General features: G+C 41.1%; 1 protein-coding gene across 17 annotated transcripts in view; it reads left to right on the top strand.

Annotated features, from left to right (window-relative positions):
* The window catches only part of LOC143895153 (uncharacterized), a 185,145-nt gene that overhangs the window by 116,707 nt on the left and 48,745 nt on the right, over positions 1-19,693 (top strand). For all 17 annotated transcript variants that reach the window (XM_077402046.1, XM_077402044.1, XM_077402042.1 and 14 more), the window contains one exon: positions 18,485-18,564. In XM_077402046.1, coding sequence (XP_077258172.1) covers positions 18,485-18,564 — 80 coding nt within the window. The remainder of the gene's footprint in view (positions 1-18,484; positions 18,565-19,693) is intronic.

The raw sequence follows: 19,693 nt of genomic DNA, 5'->3' as shown, positions 1-19,693 counted from the left end.
AACGAAGGTTTTAGATAAAATTTACTGGAGATATATCTAACATTTTATATCACGAGATGCACTTCGAGATAACTGTAAATCGCGAGTGGAAATTACATTCTTCTATCGCATGTATCCTCAATGTTAGACTTGCATCACTTAACTAAACGCGTTCTCATCTGAGAAATCTCGCAAGGTTTCGTGATTTGTAGAATCGCGTCTGCTTTCAGAGCATGTCACGCAGGCAGGCGGGTTAAAATGCTTTGCTCATTAACCAGTCCTGCGTTAATTCACCTCCCGTTGTTTGCGACGACCGCGAGGGGCAGATAAAATGGAGAGAAAGCGGAGGAGAAAGAGAGAGAAATACTATTTATTACAAACTCCAAGTCCCGACTAAATCCCTTGGAAGCTAACACCGGACAAAATAAGTACGTTATTTGAATACAAAAGTAATATATCCAACGTAACGATATAGATATCTTTTAATTTTTTCACAAAAATTTAATGTATTTAATAATAACAATACAACAAGCTCTTACATAAATTTTAGCATTATATAAGTACGTCGTAATATCTGACACTTTTATAATACCGAATATTGATAGCCACATTATTTTTCAACGACATAATGAAATTTTTCACCAAATCCTGTAGAACGTTACGAAGTTCTATCAGTTTACCCCTCAACGGGCCGTAAGAATACTATCATTTTCTATTTCCCTTGACGCGTAGAAGCGCTTGGAAAACGCTGAGGTCAGCGTGAGGGTGGGAAAGGTGGAAGGACCGTGCGTCCGCCTTTATTTGAATTTCCTGGCCGTTCTGGAAGGAACGTCGATTCTGAGCCGTGCAAGTTAGCCTTTATCTACCCGTCACACCGGGCAAGCGGGCGGTCCACGTGGATGCCCTTTCGCGCGCTCGTGCGCTCTTTTCTCCTCTCGAAATCCCCTCTCAACTTTCGACCACTCCACCTAATAAACGTATCCACCTAGCCGACCGTGGTTCCCTCGCTGGAACTCGACGAGACCGAGACTCGAGTCAGACGCATAAATAGCGCGACTTCTCTTCTCCACCTCTTCCTGCCTCTCTTCTCCACCTTCTCTTTTCTCCTCTTCGCCACTTCAAGACATCCTTTCGCCTGTCGCCTTTCGTCCCGCGTCTCGCCACGAATACGGTTCCGTGTATCCGTAACTTCGCACCTCGTATCACCCGTGCCTCCCGGCCTTTTCGCTGCCTAAGCCATTTCTCGCTTGTCGCGATCATCGTTGACACTATGCCAGTGCAAACTGCTTCTACGAAGGCGCCCGTTTCCGCTACGAGTGACTGTTCCGGAAAACGGCAAATGTTGTGCTGAGAGAAGCATGTATGTATAACTAAATCTACGAATTAGGCATGCATATTGGAAGAACAGAACATATTTGAAAAATTAATGTTGCCCTTACTACATAATGACGTAATGATGGTCTTGTTATAATTATCGCACTATTAGTTGCGAAAATTTATGCAGGCGCATGAAAATATATAAGCCGAGAATTTTATCTTTTCAAATATATGTCTGCTATTTTTATTGATGTAATTTGGTTGAGATATAATAATAGCGTGGATTCAGTAGATCAACTAGCGCCGTTTATATCGATTGTGAGACATTGAAATCGAAAGCGCGGAAATAGATTCGAGATATTAGCAAGAAGTTTAATCACACGATGTACCGGTGAGATACCAGAAAAGATGGATAAGAGAAATACGAGATAGAAAACGTAATCCAGCAGGAGAGATTATCCGTGAGCTCTCTGTGGCATTGTATTACCGCGTACAATGCATTTTGCGAAATTGAAAGACTCTCGGAGGTGAACGTGAATAGAGTTTCACTGTACTGGGATGTACAGTGCCACGTGAAGCGGATTTAAGAGGCTCTAGCTAACGAAGAGTAAAACATTATCGAGATTAATATTCAACAAAATTTATCTTGCGCGATGTACTATTCTTAAAGAAAAATTCATCGGAATTTCGTGTTTAACAGTAAACGCAAACAGTTTTGCCTGACTTAGCTTGCTATAATATTAACTTCTTATCACGTTGTTTAACTTATTGTTATTCAGGATATTGTGTAACAAGAGAGAGTTGTTTTCCAAACACACTTGGTTCTTAATTAAATTATTAACGTATAGCTATAGAAATTTGCATTCTCAAAACTTATTTTATTTTTTTAGATTATTACGCAAATATATGATTGCGCGCAGATTAGTAATTCTATTGTGAAAAGATTTACTTACAATTAGATGAAACTGATACATCACTTTACGACGGACGAGTATAACGACTTGCATAATATTCAAATCCAGCAGTCGTGTTCGCGTTACGCGATAGTCAAGGCGCGGATTATTTCCGATGTTTATCGTGATGCATTAATGTAAAAAGTAAAATGTATCAGATAAGAGATGTCCTACGCCGCGCGAGAGTGAAAATCTCGATGTATCACGAGCGTACAATTTGACATGCTTAGCTTTGTATATTGAAGTACCATTAAATCTTTCAACTAGAGAGAGAGAGAGAGAGAGTCTCGTATATTTTGCAATAATTGCGGATAAGAGACTGAAGTACCGTATTTTCCAGCCTTTAGAAACGTCGCTCTCTCTGATCTCGTTCTGCCACCTGCCACTATAAATAAAAATGATGCAATTTGCAAAAACAATATTAAACAAGTAGTAATAATTTTTTTCCCGCTTGTTACATTAAAGTCTGTACTTTTGTTGCGCTTTGTACAACCGCGAGTACAAAGCACACACATTTGTCTCTCATTAATGGAAACTCGACGAAAGTTGTCTCGAATGGCACTTTTATTTATCATTCGATCGCTTCGGGAAAAGAGAGACAGAGAATTCGCGTACAGTGAAGTAACTGGAACCCTCGCGATCGTATCGATCTCGACAACACGGGTTTGATGCTTCGATATCGTAGAAGACGATCATCAACATGAGAGAACGAGCGATCACGGCGCGATCGGCCTTGGGGCGGACGCGCGTGTAATCGGAAATCCCACCGGCACGGAATCCACGGGATAACGAGTTCATTGTCGTCGACGGTGTAAATCTCGCGTGAAAAGAACACAAGATAAAGCACCCGCCCACGTGGTCGTATGTGCGGCTCTAGCGATGGGGCCGATTCCCTCGCGCGTGATATTAGTGAGTTTGTTGTACGAAACCAGCGAATATAAACGCTGGAGTACCTATTTTGTTCTGTAAAGCAGGATATCTCGTGGCAATTTTCATATTATACCGATATTATCTTTCATTTCGTTACGCAAAATAGAATAAATCAATCTCTCGCACATTTTTTCCACTTTTTAGCATTGTGCAGAAAATCTTTAGGTAAGGTGTAAAATAAAAATATATACTGTGTTTTGGATTGTTTGTATTTTTATGAATGCTGAGAATAATATGAATAATATGAATATCATGATGAATAATATGAATATTAATAAGAAAGAATAAATAACGTTGACGAAGGTAAAATGATTTGTGCCTAATTTTCTCGAACTTCGCAAGTAAGTGCCGACTCGAGGGTCATTACTACAGGCGCCTACGTGATTCCGTTATATAGCCAGTATTTCAGAAAGAGACTGGAGAGGCAGGAAGGGCGCGGGATCTGGATACGGGCGTGCGTAGAATACGTTGACGCAGGGTCACACAAGCAGGAGAAGGGCTCGGAAATGTGTTTTCCTCCCTGTGGAAGTTATTCTCTGTATAGAGGAGAAGATTTCTAAAGAGAGGCGAGAATTGAAGGTAGTTGGGATGTAATTGGGTCCAACAGTTACGTCAGGAAGACTGATTGACGAAGCAATTTTCGACAGTTTGGTTATTAATAATAATGACGCCTTTGAGTAACTTCGACAATTTCGCAGCAGAAACGCAAAATCCGAAGACTCGACTTGATCATGATCAAGACTCAGTCTCGAAAGTTTAGGCATAAACGGGTAATAATTAAGGTTGGAGACTAAAAGAGACATATTTTACAATTAAGAATGCAAATCAAGCATAATATGTCAAATAATTATAAGACATTTTTAATATTTTGTAATTTTGACAGTAAAAGTCTGATCGTAATTCTTCTTCGATCTTTTAGAAAAAAAAATTATTTATAATATTAGACAATGCTAACAAGATATGAAATAAGAACTAGATATTCATCGTCGTCATTTATAACGCGCCTTTCAAAATTATCTTAAGCCGAGTTTAAAATAGATTTCACGCGAGGGAATCTAAACCGCGATTCGCCAAACATATCGAGTTTCATGTCACGATATCTCTTCTCGGGCGGACAGTTATAAGTTCGAGCGAATTATATCGATGGGATAGCATGCTTCTCCGAAGAGAATCGTAACGAACGTTCGCACGTTTCGCAGCTGAGAAGAGGAGATGGAGAAAGAGAGAATAGTCTCGGGTTTCGGGACGGAGAGATGATGCTCCATCGAGAATGAAAGCGAAGCGCAGCGAAACAATTCAAAGAAGAAAGACGGATAATAAGACACGGGTTGGACGACTCCTCATTGTGTAGCTCGCCGCGTGCGGTCCTCCCGCGCTCCGACGGGACCCCCCGTTGCGTGCCGCGCCGGATTCCGCCTTATAGGAGCCGGGCAGGCAGGAGGCACCGAAATTCGTGTCCTGGATTGTAAGTTATGGTTTACGAGCCACGAGCATACGCGTTGCGGAGATGGATCCGATCTTGCGTACAGGGATCGCGCTTCCGCTCGCGTTTCCACCGCTCTTTCTCCACGCGGTATTCGAGCAATTCAAGCTCGACGATCTCCACGGGGAACGTCGTTTACCGCCACGAATTATGTCGTCAGGACGACGTCAGGAAGAGACAGAGCGAGCAAAAAGGGTTTATGTTTAATTATATTCGTCATTACTTTTCATTGCTCGAACATGAACCGCAAGAAGCCTTCTTGCGTGTTTAATGACTGTAAATGGCGATCTCTTTTCTTTTTTTTAACGCGAATAATTATCTTTGTTCATCGTTTAATGATTCATTTTTCTTTGGCTTTGAATAATGGTCCATCAGGAATGGAGCGTATAAAATCGCTGTTGTATCGCCCCGCAGCGCTAAACAGTTTTATTGATTATACCTTTTCGCGTTCCCGTCGCGCGTAATGCTTCGCGTCGAATAATATGTCAGCAATTTTACGGCGCTATGCAAAAACGGGTCTGCGAACGAGCGTCGGTTTATGGACCGATATGTGTCCGCGCGTTTCGGCTTTATATCTCATTTTAAGATCGTATATCTCGGCATGACGCTGTTATAGACCGACCGATATCAATGCCCCGGTAATTGCGGGTCCATCATCTCGTCTATTCAAGTTCGCGTCGTTGCACGTCGCTATTTTACTCGGTTTTAGCTGAATATCGAATTTCAATTCGAGATTGTGTCGAAACATCGGAGATGAAAAGCAGCATTGCATTTAATTAGATCGAATTTTATTAATTTAACTTGTAATTTTTCGCACTTTTTTATTAAATAAAATTCTATATCATTTTAACGAACGGTACTCCCGTATTCATTGTTTGAATCAAATATAGAAAAAACACATCTATTTGTAAAAGATAAGGCAATAAATATATTATCGAAAGTGAGTTTGTATTATAATCACGTTTTCGCCTAATACGAGAACGTAACAATTCGCTTGATACAGCTTTTTATCAGTCGCCTCACGAATATTTTGCACACAATATACGGTCATTAAGTTTTTAAATTGCGCCACAGAGGTGCGCATACATTTTCGTCACGTGTCAACCATACCGACAATTTTACGGACGTTGCATCGTTAATGCCAAATTTGGCATTAGAATACAAACGCAGAATTTTATCGCTTGATATCTCCGAATCATACTCGTATTTTTAAATCTAATACCCGATTTAAATGCGTTGCCATCCTTGAATGAAATTCCGTTTCCGCCGAGGATCCTGTTGAATTCATCTTCACCAGGCTTAAGCGAAACCAGTCTGGTACTTAAACTAGGCGAGCAAAAGTGGTAGGCACTCGGATTTTATCGCGGCGTTTTTCTGAAAATCTATTTAGTGTCGTACTATTATCTAGCGATTACGACGAGAAAGCTTTCGGCCATTTATGTCGCAAATATTGTCGCCGTGATATGCCCATTAAGCGTTTTATCGTACTCGAAAAGGCAATCTCCTCTGCTTTGCGCCACTGCTATCTGCTGCGGAATCCAGCCTTTAACTTCGGAAACCCCGCCCTGGATATAAATCCTCATTTAGAAAGTCTCCATGAGATACATCCGCTTTATTGTGCTATTAATTTCCCCATGTGAATATAAATATGTATTATACGTTTTTACGTAGTCGTTTAATCCTGGTAGGATCAAGGTTCGAACTAGATATTTATATGTGTTGGATTAAAGGTGGGTCAGGTATTATCCACACGTTACAACTACGAGAATCATCGAAAAACTGAAGATTTTCTATCTTCATTTTTGTAGCAAAATGCAAATAACGCATATAAATATATAGAAAACTACATAATTCTGTCCTCAACAGTGCTTCAAAACTTGTTGTTTAAATTTAGAAATATAGGGATACAAAGGACCTTTATCTTCTTCATGTTAATCGATTATTGAAATGTTGCAATGGGTATTGTGCATCAGGCATTCAGCCGTCTATTCGTTATAAATTATTGTACTCTTGGATGCTCCCGCCTTTAATCGAGCTCATGCAAAGTTAGTCAGAGTCCGCGCAATCCACAAATGCGATAGATAAACTAAGAGCCTGCCAGCGTTCGGTAGCGGGATTGCCGACACGATCGCAACAAGCCCTGCGGAATCCCTGGTTTCCTCGCGCCTGGGGGTCTCCGCTGTGGCACGGAGGTATTCATCGTCAGCGGACGACGCGTATGATTTAGAGGGAGGGCCGCGGGACTACCGCTGCGCCTGCGGGGCCCCGCAGAACGTTTCTCCCCACGGTGAAGTCCTGTCCTACTAGCCAGCGGAAGAATACCCCGCGTTGATTGGAACGTAGTTATCGCTAAAGTACGATGTTTGCATCTGAGAGAGAAGCGATTGCTTGATTGACTATATTTGTTTTTTCGGTATGCGAGTTTTTTTTTTTAACTCTAATCACATCGCCGAGCACAATGGCAACGTTATTTTATGCTGCTAGCGGCTGCTAGTTTATATTTGCCAAAGAAAAAGTACAATTTTTAAAAACTATTGTCAAACCTCACTGAGAAGAAAATTATATCAAAAGACTCTATATTATTTTAAATTATTGCTATATTAGCTCTCTTCTAAATTCAATGTTAAATTAGCAATAAAAACGCTTACTTGACCGCTTTCAAACGCATCCTTTTCGCTGGGTGGAATCAATCATTTGTGATTTGTGCAAACGCAACGAGTACGATACATTTATATATATGTAGCATATCTTTTCCAATAGAATAAGTTTTTCAATTTGTGAAAGCACCTTCCAAGGTTGCTTACATTTGTTTCAGACTTCAGCAACGAATAAGATATCTTCTAATATGTAACTTTGACATAACCGAAACAAGATACGTCTTTACCGCATTAATAAGTTTCCTTATCATGCATATCCTATCGAATTTTTAAAAACCGAATTCCAAAACGTTGACTGTCTACCTAGCTCAAATTCCCAATGCAGATTACTCCCGCAAGGATAACTGGTCGATACAGTCATTTGGACTTAGCGAACCATGGACCCGAGTTCAATACACTACGAATAACTCACATATATTTATACATTGGAATCATATACACACGTTTTCGTTTGACACGTTTTCGTTTAACATTTGAGGAAAAAAGTGGAGGCAAACTGTTAATATTAAAAGATAGAATTAAATTAATACCTCGAGTTAAATAATATTTTGTAATTTTTAACTTGTTTTACCATGTGAGTCGACATTTATTACTTTAACACAAAACAGTATTATTTTAACTCTATTGGTTTAGTTAAATTGTTATATATATATATATATATATATATATATATATAGTTAAATTAACATATTGAATATATAAAAGCAGTGGCGACTTATAGGAATGGTTATAAAAATGACTCAAATTGAGTATATTTAATTTGACACTATGAGTTTAACAGTGAAGATACAATCTCTGATATATAAGAATATAGGAACTAGACTCGTATGTGCGTTTGTACATCGAGCAGGATAGCGAAAGCTAAAAGGCATTTCTTATCCTTCTTTTAATCGAGAAGAACAGCGCAGAGGATACAGTCGGAGATGACGTACACAGCGATAGAGAAAAAGAGACAGCTAAACGGAAAAGAAGAGAGAGTACGTCTTCGCGAGACGGTAGGTCGTTGCAGGATAGGGTAGTATATACATCGGGGAGTACCGATTATGTATCTCAATCATGGGAAACTACCGGGGCGGGAATCGGAGCTCGGCCGCCCGGCATAACCGTACTGCCCCGCGGCCGCGACATGTGAGGTCCCTCTCTCTTTCACGTCCTGCCCGCCGCCGGCTTGCCTGGCCTGCCTGCCCGCCTGCTCTTCTGTCTGTCGTGGCTGCTCTCTCGTGCCGTCAGCAGAGTCTCTCAACTATCTCTCGGAAGCTTAGAGAGTCCGGTTACACTATGCGTCTTGATTAGCGCTCGAGAGTCTAAATATAAAAGCAAAACGCAAGGTCGATCGGGGTAATTTCGCCACGTGGCTATATAAGTAAACTAGCCTTCAACGATGAGCCTGATGATAATTATAAGGTTATTTAAAGCCCATAAATTCTTGTTTGGTGGATATCACGAAGTCATAAGACGGTGTCGATTATATTCGTTACATTATTGAAAGTTTCTTCTCTGAAAAAACGTTGAAAATTTTTTAATTAAAAGCTGTACAATATATTGTAACATGAAGTTCGTTTTGTGTTAACAAAACTCTGTGTTTTTTTTTTTTTTTTTTTTTTTTTTTTAATAATTTGGATAAATTTTCTATTCTATCGTAAATCGCAAGAAGCAAATGTCGTTTCGCGTTCACAATGTTTTAAATATGTTATGTTTGCAACGGCGGACTCGCGAGAGCAGGTTTATTGACGGACGATTAATCGAGTGACGATTACGGCGGTAACTGCTGTGCCCTTAACATGCTTCTTACCTCATTGTAGCAACTTTACTCGGTTTTCTCGTTCAAATAGCATTCTGCCTCGCGAGTTATGCGCGAACTCATGGCGCCGCGTTTGATAAACGCATATTCAGAGAACGTTGTTTTTTTTTAATAACCGCGAGAGAGAGGCGGCCGGGGATACGTAATGGATTTTACGATCGCCGCGCTCCGTTTTTCCGCGCGCTTCCTGCATAACGCGCAAAAAAAAAAGCGAGAGAGGAAAAAACGGGAGCAGCGAAAACATTGCGTATAAATCTGGGATATTCGGGTTGTCGCGACGCGACCATCAAGAGCGCATCGGCGTCGAGTCTTGCAACTCTCGGGCGTCAATACCGAAACTCCTCGTTCCTATGTAGAGATAAACCCCTGCGCGTTGCGGAACCGAGGGGCTACTCGATTACGAAGACGATATTTCCCGTTCCCGAAGGCAGATAGTGGAAACTAACTCCCGGCTGGTCGCATTAAAGCTTGTCAGCGGTGGCTCGATATAATTGCGGGGGATGCATCGAAGGGGAGAATGCGATATCGTAGCAACAAAGTTTATATTCTGTTCCTCCTGTTGAAAATTGAAACAAAACGGTCGGTTTAGTTTGCCTACAAAATTAATTCGAACTAAATTTAAATCTGATTTGATGTCGTTCTAATTTAATTTGCAATTAAGCATGAAGCTTCTATATACCTATTGTGATACTGAATTGAAAATAATCTAATAATTTTTTATATTATACGTATACATAAAAAATATCTATAAGAGTTGATTAATTTATATCATAAAAATGATGTAATATGTACTTTTAAAAAATAAATATTTCGCTTTCAAATATATCGTAACGTATTTTGGAACGTAAACGTTAAATGACAAATGACCGCATCGAAAAATATTATTGAATTTGAAAAATTTGTATACAAGCTTTTTTGAGTTGGATATGATTTGTTTTATTTTATTTCGCTTGGTGGTCGTCGTATACGTAAAATCGATAATTTTTGCTCAGTCATCCTCGTGGAGGTGGGAATATAATGCGTTGCTTGATCGCACAGATAAAAGTGTACCAAAGGTGAGGCCGAGGGGAACCGATGTTGATTTTGATCGTGCGCGTTCCGCAAGAAGCGCGGACGGCGGAAGGGTAATTATTTTCTTTGGCTATCGACGGCTCTCCACCGGCTTCCGCTAAATACACTCCCGGGAAGTCCCTCCCCGGCCGACGGGCACGGTTCGCAAATACGGTCGCGGCGAGTAATTGCTTTTTAACAACCCGACAAAGGCAATTAACTGTCAGTGTTTCAGAGACGAGCTACGCGAAGGTCGCATCGGCGTACGCGTATTATAACGACCGTTCTTTGACAGAGATGCACCGCGCTCATGAAAAGTTTGGGGAAAAAGGAACAGAGTAAACGTCACGAAGCATTCCGCGAAAATAAATTTTACGGAAGTGCAACCAAAGGTTTGCCGGGGTACCAAATGAGTTCTTCTCAGGACGTGGCGAGGGAAAAGGTGAAAAAAGCCACACTCGAAACACATTGAGATTTTACGAATTATTTTCTTTTACTTTAAAAACTTAAGGTAGTCGTCTCGTCAGGGCATGTATTAGATAAAGTTTTCGATTTTGGATTTTATATCAAATTATATGATCAGCTTTGCAGTCGATTTTTTCTGTGGCTCCTTACCGACTATTTACTCTAGAAAATCGATCTCGAAAATCACAAATTTTGCATTACTTCATACAGACGGCCATTGCAGAAAAAGAAGGCTCTATCACGGTTTCAATCACATATTTTCGCATTTTTCGATTAGATGAAGTGAGAAAAAACATTGCTTTTTGTACATTAGATTTCAAAGAATCCGATGCAACCATAAAATATATATAGTTTGCCGAAGATTTCGCTGCTAATTTTTTAGTTTATTTTAGTGAAAATGCAATAATCGAGCAGACATTTTTTGGTCGAGGTGAGGTTGGGAAGACTTGGCAACGCCGCTGGCTAATCACTGTAGTTTGCAGGTTATGGAGCTCGTCTTTCTTAGCCGACGTGGATAGTGATTGACACCCCTGTCATGCGTTTTGAAACCCTATCTCAGCAATTGTCAAAATTCAATCGAAAAGTATTTTTCTCACTTGTAACCTTTCTCGACGACTCGCATGATCAGCTGATCAAAACGGAGTCAAATGAAAAAAATCACATCATAATTTGGAAAAAGTAACATACTTTGTCACGCATGAAATTTTACACCATACGTCATAAAATTATTTTTCCCTTAGCAAAAATTGCCTGAAATATATTTCTGAACGTAAAAACCTACAAACAGTCACATATGACTAGCACGTAGCGAGACGCCTACCTTAAGGAGGCTCTTACCCGGCTGCTCTAATCAATGTAGCAACCGAAAAATTATCATTAAAAATTGGTTATAAAATTATCGGAAAATTAAATAAAAAATAAATAATGATTTTTACATAGTGTAAGAGTAAGTTATATGTTCTATTAGTGTAAATATTAAAATTTATACAATAAGTCAGTTGACTACGTCAGTGCTAAAGAGCAGAACATGCGCGTGTCACAACGTCGTCTGTAGCAGTCTTTAGTGAGCTAAGTGAGGTGTAGCCGTGTAGCGTTGTAGCGAATGACGCGATGAAGAGATGGAGCCAAAAGAAAGATATAACGTGAGAATGCTGAGAGGGAAAATGAAAGGAAAATTCGCGAAAATAAAGGTTGTCAATGCGCGAGAGAATAATTATGCCGCTACCATACAGCGCAGAGAAAAGACATGTGCAAGTGAGGTTAGAAACTTCGCGCTATTTTGACACTCGGAAGATCATTCGCCTAACCTGTCGTACGTCATATTAAAACTACAATATCTTTTATAACTCATCGTCAACACCAAGTTTTCTTCTTATCATTAGAAAGATTATTATTTTAACTACAATTCCTTAGTTTTTTGTTTACCTGGCTCGCAAACTTGCCAAGAAAATACATCACTTCCGGTAAAAATTTTAGTGTTTACCATATGCCCTGTGTTAAAAATGCGAATTTCAATACTGATATTTTTACAGTTTTTATCGTCAACCTATGCTCAAGTTTTGGGCATCGGTCCGTTGTGGTTCACTTTACAACATATATTAATTTCATAAAGATCTGTCATATTATGATCGAGGTAAGAGCCTCCTTAAACAGCTGTAGAATGAAGATGCAGTGTGCTTTTTGGTTTCGCGCACAAAAGTTTCGATTGTGCGGACAGCTGTCATATTCAGAAATGTATTGGTTTTTTCGACGAAAATTGGAGCTGATAAATCCGGCGTTTGGCTTTTTTTTTTACGCGTTATCTGAACTGTGTCTGGTGCTCATATCAATCGATGAATTTCTGTCACGCGCAACACTAAATGATCTGAAAACAAACTGTCATAAGCCTGCGTTTTTTTTATATTTGCGTTAGATTCATCATTTATTTATTATATGATATTGATGTAGAACATGTATTTCTCGTATGTATCAATTTATTTATTTATCACTAAACATTTTGAAAAATTCTGCCACATATTTTCAAGATACATCTCAGAGACATCGTAATATCGATAGGTACCTCACGTCACCTTCTCGCTCGAGCCCTTTTAGCGTCAAATGATTTGAATTCAGAATATCTCCATAAATTATAACGATGATATTGATTATTATCCGTTTGCATGCATATTACAAATGAAACAAAGAGTATTCAGGATTGAAAGCGCGGCGATGATTAATCAGTTCCAGCGAGCCGTCCGTTCCTCTCTGAATTATAGCCCCAGTTATTACACAGGGGCGCGGAAGAAAAAAATAGGGCTAATCAGCGTCAGCCGATCCTGATGCATAGCATCCCGGTTCAGTAGTCCTCGCGGCTGCGGCTGCTCCGTGAACCGTGGAGGAATTCGGTCGATTTCTTTTCCCGTCGAACGCTCGGCGCTCGTGGAGAAAGGGCCACCGCGCGTCTCACCGGCGCCTAATAGAAAAGGGAGAAATCCTGCGGAGAAAATGCGCCTGTCGGAGAATGCTCCTATACGTGTACCGGGGCTTTACGGCCGTCGCCGCCACCGCGATCATTTTCCAGCCGCGTGACTCTCTTTTGCGGAACGAGCGCGCGGTGTGTCGTTAACGCGGTGCGCGTTGTATACACGGTCCCTTCCTCGTCTCTCTCCCCATCTTTTCCTCACTTTCTCTCTTTCTCTCTTCTCGGAACTTTGCCAAAACGTCGCGTTAATCTCGTTCTTATTCACGCGAGAGATTCCGAGAGGGTTGACAATGTCGGAAGCTGCGGTAGAGGAAGAGAGAGGGCCGCGAGGAGGTTTCCCGCGGGAGCGAAAGATGAAAGTTTCTCTCCCTAGCTGTTCCGGCGTGTGTCGCACATCGCCGTCCCGAAGTATTTCAGTCGTGTCTAGACTACGCGGTTATTTCCCGCGCGTGTTTCTTCGTCATTTTCTCTTTGTCTCGTTCTCGGCGCGACGCGCGCGCGCGCTTCTTTTGTCTCGCCTCGCTTCGCCCCATCTCGCACCTTCGTACGGTACATTCGTGCGAATCGCCCGGTGAAAAGATGAAGACACACACCGAATTACCGAGCAATTGGGCCGCTATGTCGCTGGAATCGCACGTATGCGAACTATCCCGGTGGGCGAAATGAACAAGTGCGAACGGTGCATTCTACGAGTCGATTGGAGCAGGAAATTGTTGAATGTCCTGCATGTGAACGTAATTCAGCTGTGTTTTTATAAAGAAAGGTATGTTACACTGCATGTCGCACTATAGAATAAATAAGCAATATAGCTAGTTAACGTGAAAAAAATAAGACATGGCAAAAATAATATTAAAATTAAAAATGACATTTTTTTTTAAATAAGTATACATCGAATTTAGGTTTCTAATATCCTAAAAGAGATTCCTGAAATGTACAACCTTATTCTGCATCTCCTTTTAAATGACAAACTATTTATGGAATTTTATTCAATTTACTTCAATGAAAGCTTTAAAATATGTCATTGTTTATTATAACGTATTAGCTGAATTTTTCTAATTAATTTCTAATTAAATTAAATATTTTTATAATTAAATATCTTACATAAATTGCAATTAATAAATAATTAAATTTAAATGAAGGTTTTACTAGACGTTGTATGCTTGAATCTTGCTTTCATAAAACGAAAATTTAATGGTTCCGAAACCTATACGAAAGGCAACGCGAATGATTTATTCCGTTTACAAAAATAAATGTATTCCAAAGTTTTCTTTAATCCTGCGACAGCTGTCATTCTCCTCCTTTCATGTATTTGCTTGACATATCGCAATCCGCTCGACATGACGGCCGCGTTGCGGCTCGCAAAGTTCGTTTTGGTCGCTTCTTGCCGAGCCGAGCCGCGCGCGCGCGCGCGAGAGAGAGAGAGAGAGAGAGAGAGAGAGAGAGGCAGCGATCAACGATGTTCGCCGGCGCAAACTTTCCTCGTTATACCCCGGGTATTCGCGACAAGTACAAGTATTCGAGGAGGCGAGGCGGCGGCACCCGTCATCTGCGCGGTCTGATGAGAACCGCGGGGTGGCGAAAACTTGCCGCGCCGCGCCGAGAGAATATCGGGCGCAGCCGGGACGAGCGAGGGGGGGGGGGTCACCTCTTTTTTATCTCGATACTGATCGACATCGATCGATCGTTGCTTCGCCGTCGTCGGCTTCTTCGTCCCGTTCGCGCCTGCCTCCGCTTCTTCTTCCCCATACCGGAGCATTACCGAACTCGCACTCGTCGTTTCTTATCGCGTATACGGTACCGCTGCAGGAACTGGATATCGTGTTACGTTGCAAAAAGCGAATCGTCGACTTCGACGAGAGTGACGTACGTGCCAATTTTTCAAAGTAGAACAGTATTTTTATCGTTTCGTGTATTTATTCATATGAGTTTATCCGAGTCACGAAGAACTCTAAACTAAAGACTGTGATATAGATATAAAAAAAAGCTAGAGAGAAGACACTCTTTCCTTACTTAAACATTTTCCTACGTGCAACTTTGAAATTATAACATTTTTTGATAATTATTAGAACATATATGTCGTATATTATTCGAATATTAAATAACTCGTTCGCGTTGATTCATTTAGCTTGCGTCTTTCGCGAGCTTACATCCCTGCAAATCCGTGTCGGATTTAAAAGTTGCGCACCGCGCCTCACTTAAGTATATAATTTTGATAGAGCTGTCTGTCGGATATCCAGTAGCCGCAGCGCATATCCCAGTCGCCTTTCCCGTCGCGTAATCCTCGAAAGGGCCATGCTTCTCGACGTGTGATGGCGGGATTATGCCATCTGCCTTCTCTGACTTTTTATTCTCGAAGATACCGAGATACAAACCGGTGCGCTCTCTCGAGATGCGTAGACGTGTACACGTCCACATACGCGTCCGCCAGCTGCCATGCCGTCGAGAAATACGCGCGATCGGCACGTACGTCGTTATTTCTACACACGTGGTGGATTACGGCCGAGGTGTAACCGTCAGAGCAGATTATCCAGAATTGCTGTAGAACGCTACGCGCGCGCGCGCGCGAACGATCGTACTGACAGTTTCGTGTCTACTAAATGGAGTGTGCTCTCATAGCCACCCCTCGAGAGGGAATTGGGTTTCGAACAATTTTCGCGGTCAAACAACCGATTGTGCGGCTACTCTCTAATCGTACTTTGTCAATTTAATAATGGACAGCTAAATAAAACTCTTATCAATATTAATTAATTCATAATATCGATCAGTTTTATATGTAATCAGTTAATTATTCATTCGTTTATTCATTCGTATTTATATCGCTGCGATAAAAACGTTGCTCCTCTCGTGAAATTTTAAATAAAATTGATGTTATATGATATTGAAATTACGAAGTTCTTTCTCTTCTAAAATTCAAATAATTCTCTCTAGGTAAAATTTTTTTTTGAAATGTAGCCCGTTTCAAATTGAATAATAATATCTATTCTAAAATTTAACATGTTGGATAAATCTAGATTTCCAATTGCTTATATCGTTTTTTTTTAATTTGAGATATATATATTCTTTTTTTATTTGAGAAAATCTAGTACAAATTATTCAAAATCCGCAGATTAAATCTGTATAAATGAATCGTTAGTATAGGCTACGCCGCTACGTGAACAAAAGCCGTCAGCTGATATCAGATGTCAGCTGACGGCTGACGGTTTGCCAAGTTGCCACTTTCTACAAAAGAAAAAAATGTTTCCGCGCAACTTTTCCCTCGCGCAGTTTCGCGCGTTACCGCCCCAAGCCTTTTAATTGTAAAAAAATCTGCCCGAGTTACTATCCACTGTGACGTGATGCGCTTCGTCCCCGTGGGCGACTTCAGTTCGCGGCTTTCCCTCGTTCCCTCTTCGGAGGATATGACATCATCCCCTGCGCGATGTTTGCCGGTGGCGATAAATGGAAAATAAAAGGAGAACCGCTCGTCACGCCTTTGTCCGAGGGGCCAGCAGCCCCGGGAATAAATCACGATCGAATTGTTCCCCAAAAGAGAGAAGGGGGAGGGGCGGAGAGAGGGTTCCCCGACCCTGAATGTCAGGCAAGTCCCTGCCGGAAATTAGAATAACGCGAACGACGAGAGACGAGTTGCAGCAGCATCCCACCCTCAGGCGCAGCGTTCGTATTATCGTGGAAATGCATGTCTGCGCTATGCCCATTTGCTATAATTTGTAACAATTTTCAATTTGTGGTTGCTAAAAAAAAACGTGCAAAACTTCTGTCAGAAATGCGAAGCACTTAATGAGTCACGAATCATGGTTAGCATCCCCATAAATCAAAAGATGCAGTAAATTTTGTCTAAATGCTTCGTCGGTTATTTTATTTTCGAATGTGTTACAATTACAATCTACTGTGAAAAAATTATCTTTTATTTCGTGCGAAACTGCGCGGGCTAGTCCGCTTATATAACAATTCATTAAAAGTGTTCCATGCTTTGGGATAGGAAATCGTGTAAATACAGTTTTCCCTTTTTTAAAATGATATTGTTTAATCACGACGAGTCGAACCACGTTGGAACATATAGCGTTGTACAATATATTTCCATTCGTTGCGCTCGTCGAAACCGGGCGAGCGCGGATTTTTCGTTTTTACAAGTAATGAAGCCGAAAAGGGGATACATATGCGTACGTAACCATTGGCCGAAGCCATGTCAAATAAAATGAAACAAAATCAAATGTCAATTAAAAGAATGAGTCCCGTTACGTTTCATGCCGCGGAGCCTGGTCGATCAGATTTTCGCCTGCATTGCCGCGCATTCGTTCCCCCCGATTTTTGGAAATCCTACGGACGAGTACGACGATGTAATTTCATTACGCGTCAAATCTATCGGTCTTTTCGCCCATTCACTTCGAACCCGCCGGCGTTCGCGCGCTACGGGGTGGTCCGCCGTTACCGGATGCCCTTTCATCACGCAACCGCGGGAATGAAGTTAGGATAATGATAGATTTGTCCGAACGTCGAGTTACGTATATGATTACGAAACTACTTAAAGTTGCAAATCCGAATGTTGCAGCGCCTCGAAATAGACGAGAAGCGAGTGGAACCTCGAGTGGAACTGAACGGGGGGACAGAGAATATATAAATAAATTGCGATATTAATAGTTGGAAAGCTACGAGTCATATATGACAATAATTATAGAGTCATGCTCTCATTTCGAATTTATCCCTATATAAATATCTGAACAAGATATTGAACGGTATCCTGGCACCCTATGCTTATCGCCAAAGTTTATCCGCGGGCGCAATCCCGAAAACTCATTTTCATCGCGATGGTAACACTTCGTTAGCTGTAATACTCGGGCTGTATAGGGTGTCCGTGGTGATTTTATTCTCAATCGATTGGTCATAGGATAAAAATTCTTTCTCGTGAACTTCAATGGACATTCTTATTTCGCTGAAGATCGTCTCATTCTCGTAGAGCTGAAACAGCGGCTACGACTGGGATTTTGTAACAACGGTACTTCTATCTAAAAATGAAACATTTGAAACTGCACTCAGCTGTGCAGATTTAAAATGTCACGTAGAGAGCGAATAATTGCAGTTTCGAATACCAGGAAATTTTTGTACACTTTGTTACACTTTGAAGCGGGAAACATGCGAGATGGATAGCTTGCTTAAATCGCGCAGCCAAACGACTTGTTTAAAGACTTAAACAAGCTCGGTTCTCTAACGTAGTTGTGAGACAAGTTGAAAAATATCTATCCCTAGTATACATTTTATACATTTTTCTTGTTCGACAACAAGAAAACCGAAACTGCACACTTGCTATTCTATTGCTAAAAGAGAATGGAAAGTATTTCAGGTATTATATATAGTTTGTCTCGACTCATAGTTTCATTGTTCGTGTTTCAGGTCCACCCGGTGAGCCGGGTCTACCCGGAAAAAGGGGCAAGAAAGGGAAGAAGGGCGACCCCGGGGAGCCCGGTGCGCCGGTGAGTACCTTCGTGCTGATGCTTCAGTATCGTGCGAAGAGCACGCCGTATATATACACACATATATAATATATATATACATATCCGGTATTAGTGCACTGATACATCGCACGTGCAGTTGTGTGTGTGCGCGCGAGTGTGTTTATTAGGGAGTGCAGCAGCTCCATGCATGAAGTAGTTGTTAACGGTATACGCGTTATATTACTTCCCCTGTCCCCCTTTTCTGGACTCGAGACTAAGTACACTGAGCGGTGACTAATGTAAGCAGTACGCGCTTTTTTTGCGAAACTCGCGCACACGCGTGACCGGTACAAGGAGAATTGAAGTCACACTCCCGCGAAGACGGTCCAAAAACTATAAAGTTTTAAAGAAACGAGCTGAGAGCGACCGTGTATTAATCATGGTGTACGCTATAAACTTCAATCAATTTTTCTTCCTCCTATTAAGGAAAAGTAGAAGTTTGTTAGACTGCTCCTGCGGGCCGTGTCTTTAATTCAACACGAGGATTATCGAAAACTTTCTCGCGTAATTACGCCGGATCAAAAATAAAGCTACATTCCAGTTGCAGAAAGAGCTTATTTGGTATTTAATTGGCACTTTCCTGTCAGTTGCATCTTATAAAGAAATATCGATGCCGGATGACTCGGCGATTAAAATGCTGAAGTTACAGCATAACGTTGTGGAGAAACAAATTAATCTCACTCGCGCGATACCAACTTACATTACGTCAAGGAGTAATTAATTAGTTGCAAAGTTATACGTTATACATACAACAACTTATTCACATTTTCGACCCTAATACAAAACTCAAAGGCTATTATTCTCTCCTTTAAATTTGATTTATTGTCAAATTTTGTGTTAATTTTTTTTATTTCCCGACGTCCGCCGAATTGAATTTCAAAATTATAAGAAATAATGGATTTAAAGACCCCCAGATCGTTATCTGTCGAACTTAATCATCGACGTCGAAATTTTGTTCGCCCGTCGCGACGAGCAGGTTCTCTCTTCGGCTGCGCAGCATCGTGGGTGTTCCAGAGGCGCGCGATCGGATTTCCCTCGCGATTGCCGATCGAGCGAGCGCATCGTCGCGTAATCAAAGATCGGATTGGCGGAACACCGGGAGAACGGG

The sequence above is a fragment of the Temnothorax americanus genome, unplaced genomic scaffold (genome assembly GCF_048541705.1).
Source record: "Temnothorax americanus isolate GAGA-0224 unplaced genomic scaffold, ASM4854170v1 Scaffold15, whole genome shotgun sequence".
NCBI classification, from domain to species: domain Eukaryota; kingdom Metazoa; phylum Arthropoda; class Insecta; order Hymenoptera; family Formicidae; genus Temnothorax; species Temnothorax americanus.
This window is presented reverse-complemented; position numbering and strand designations above follow the sequence as displayed.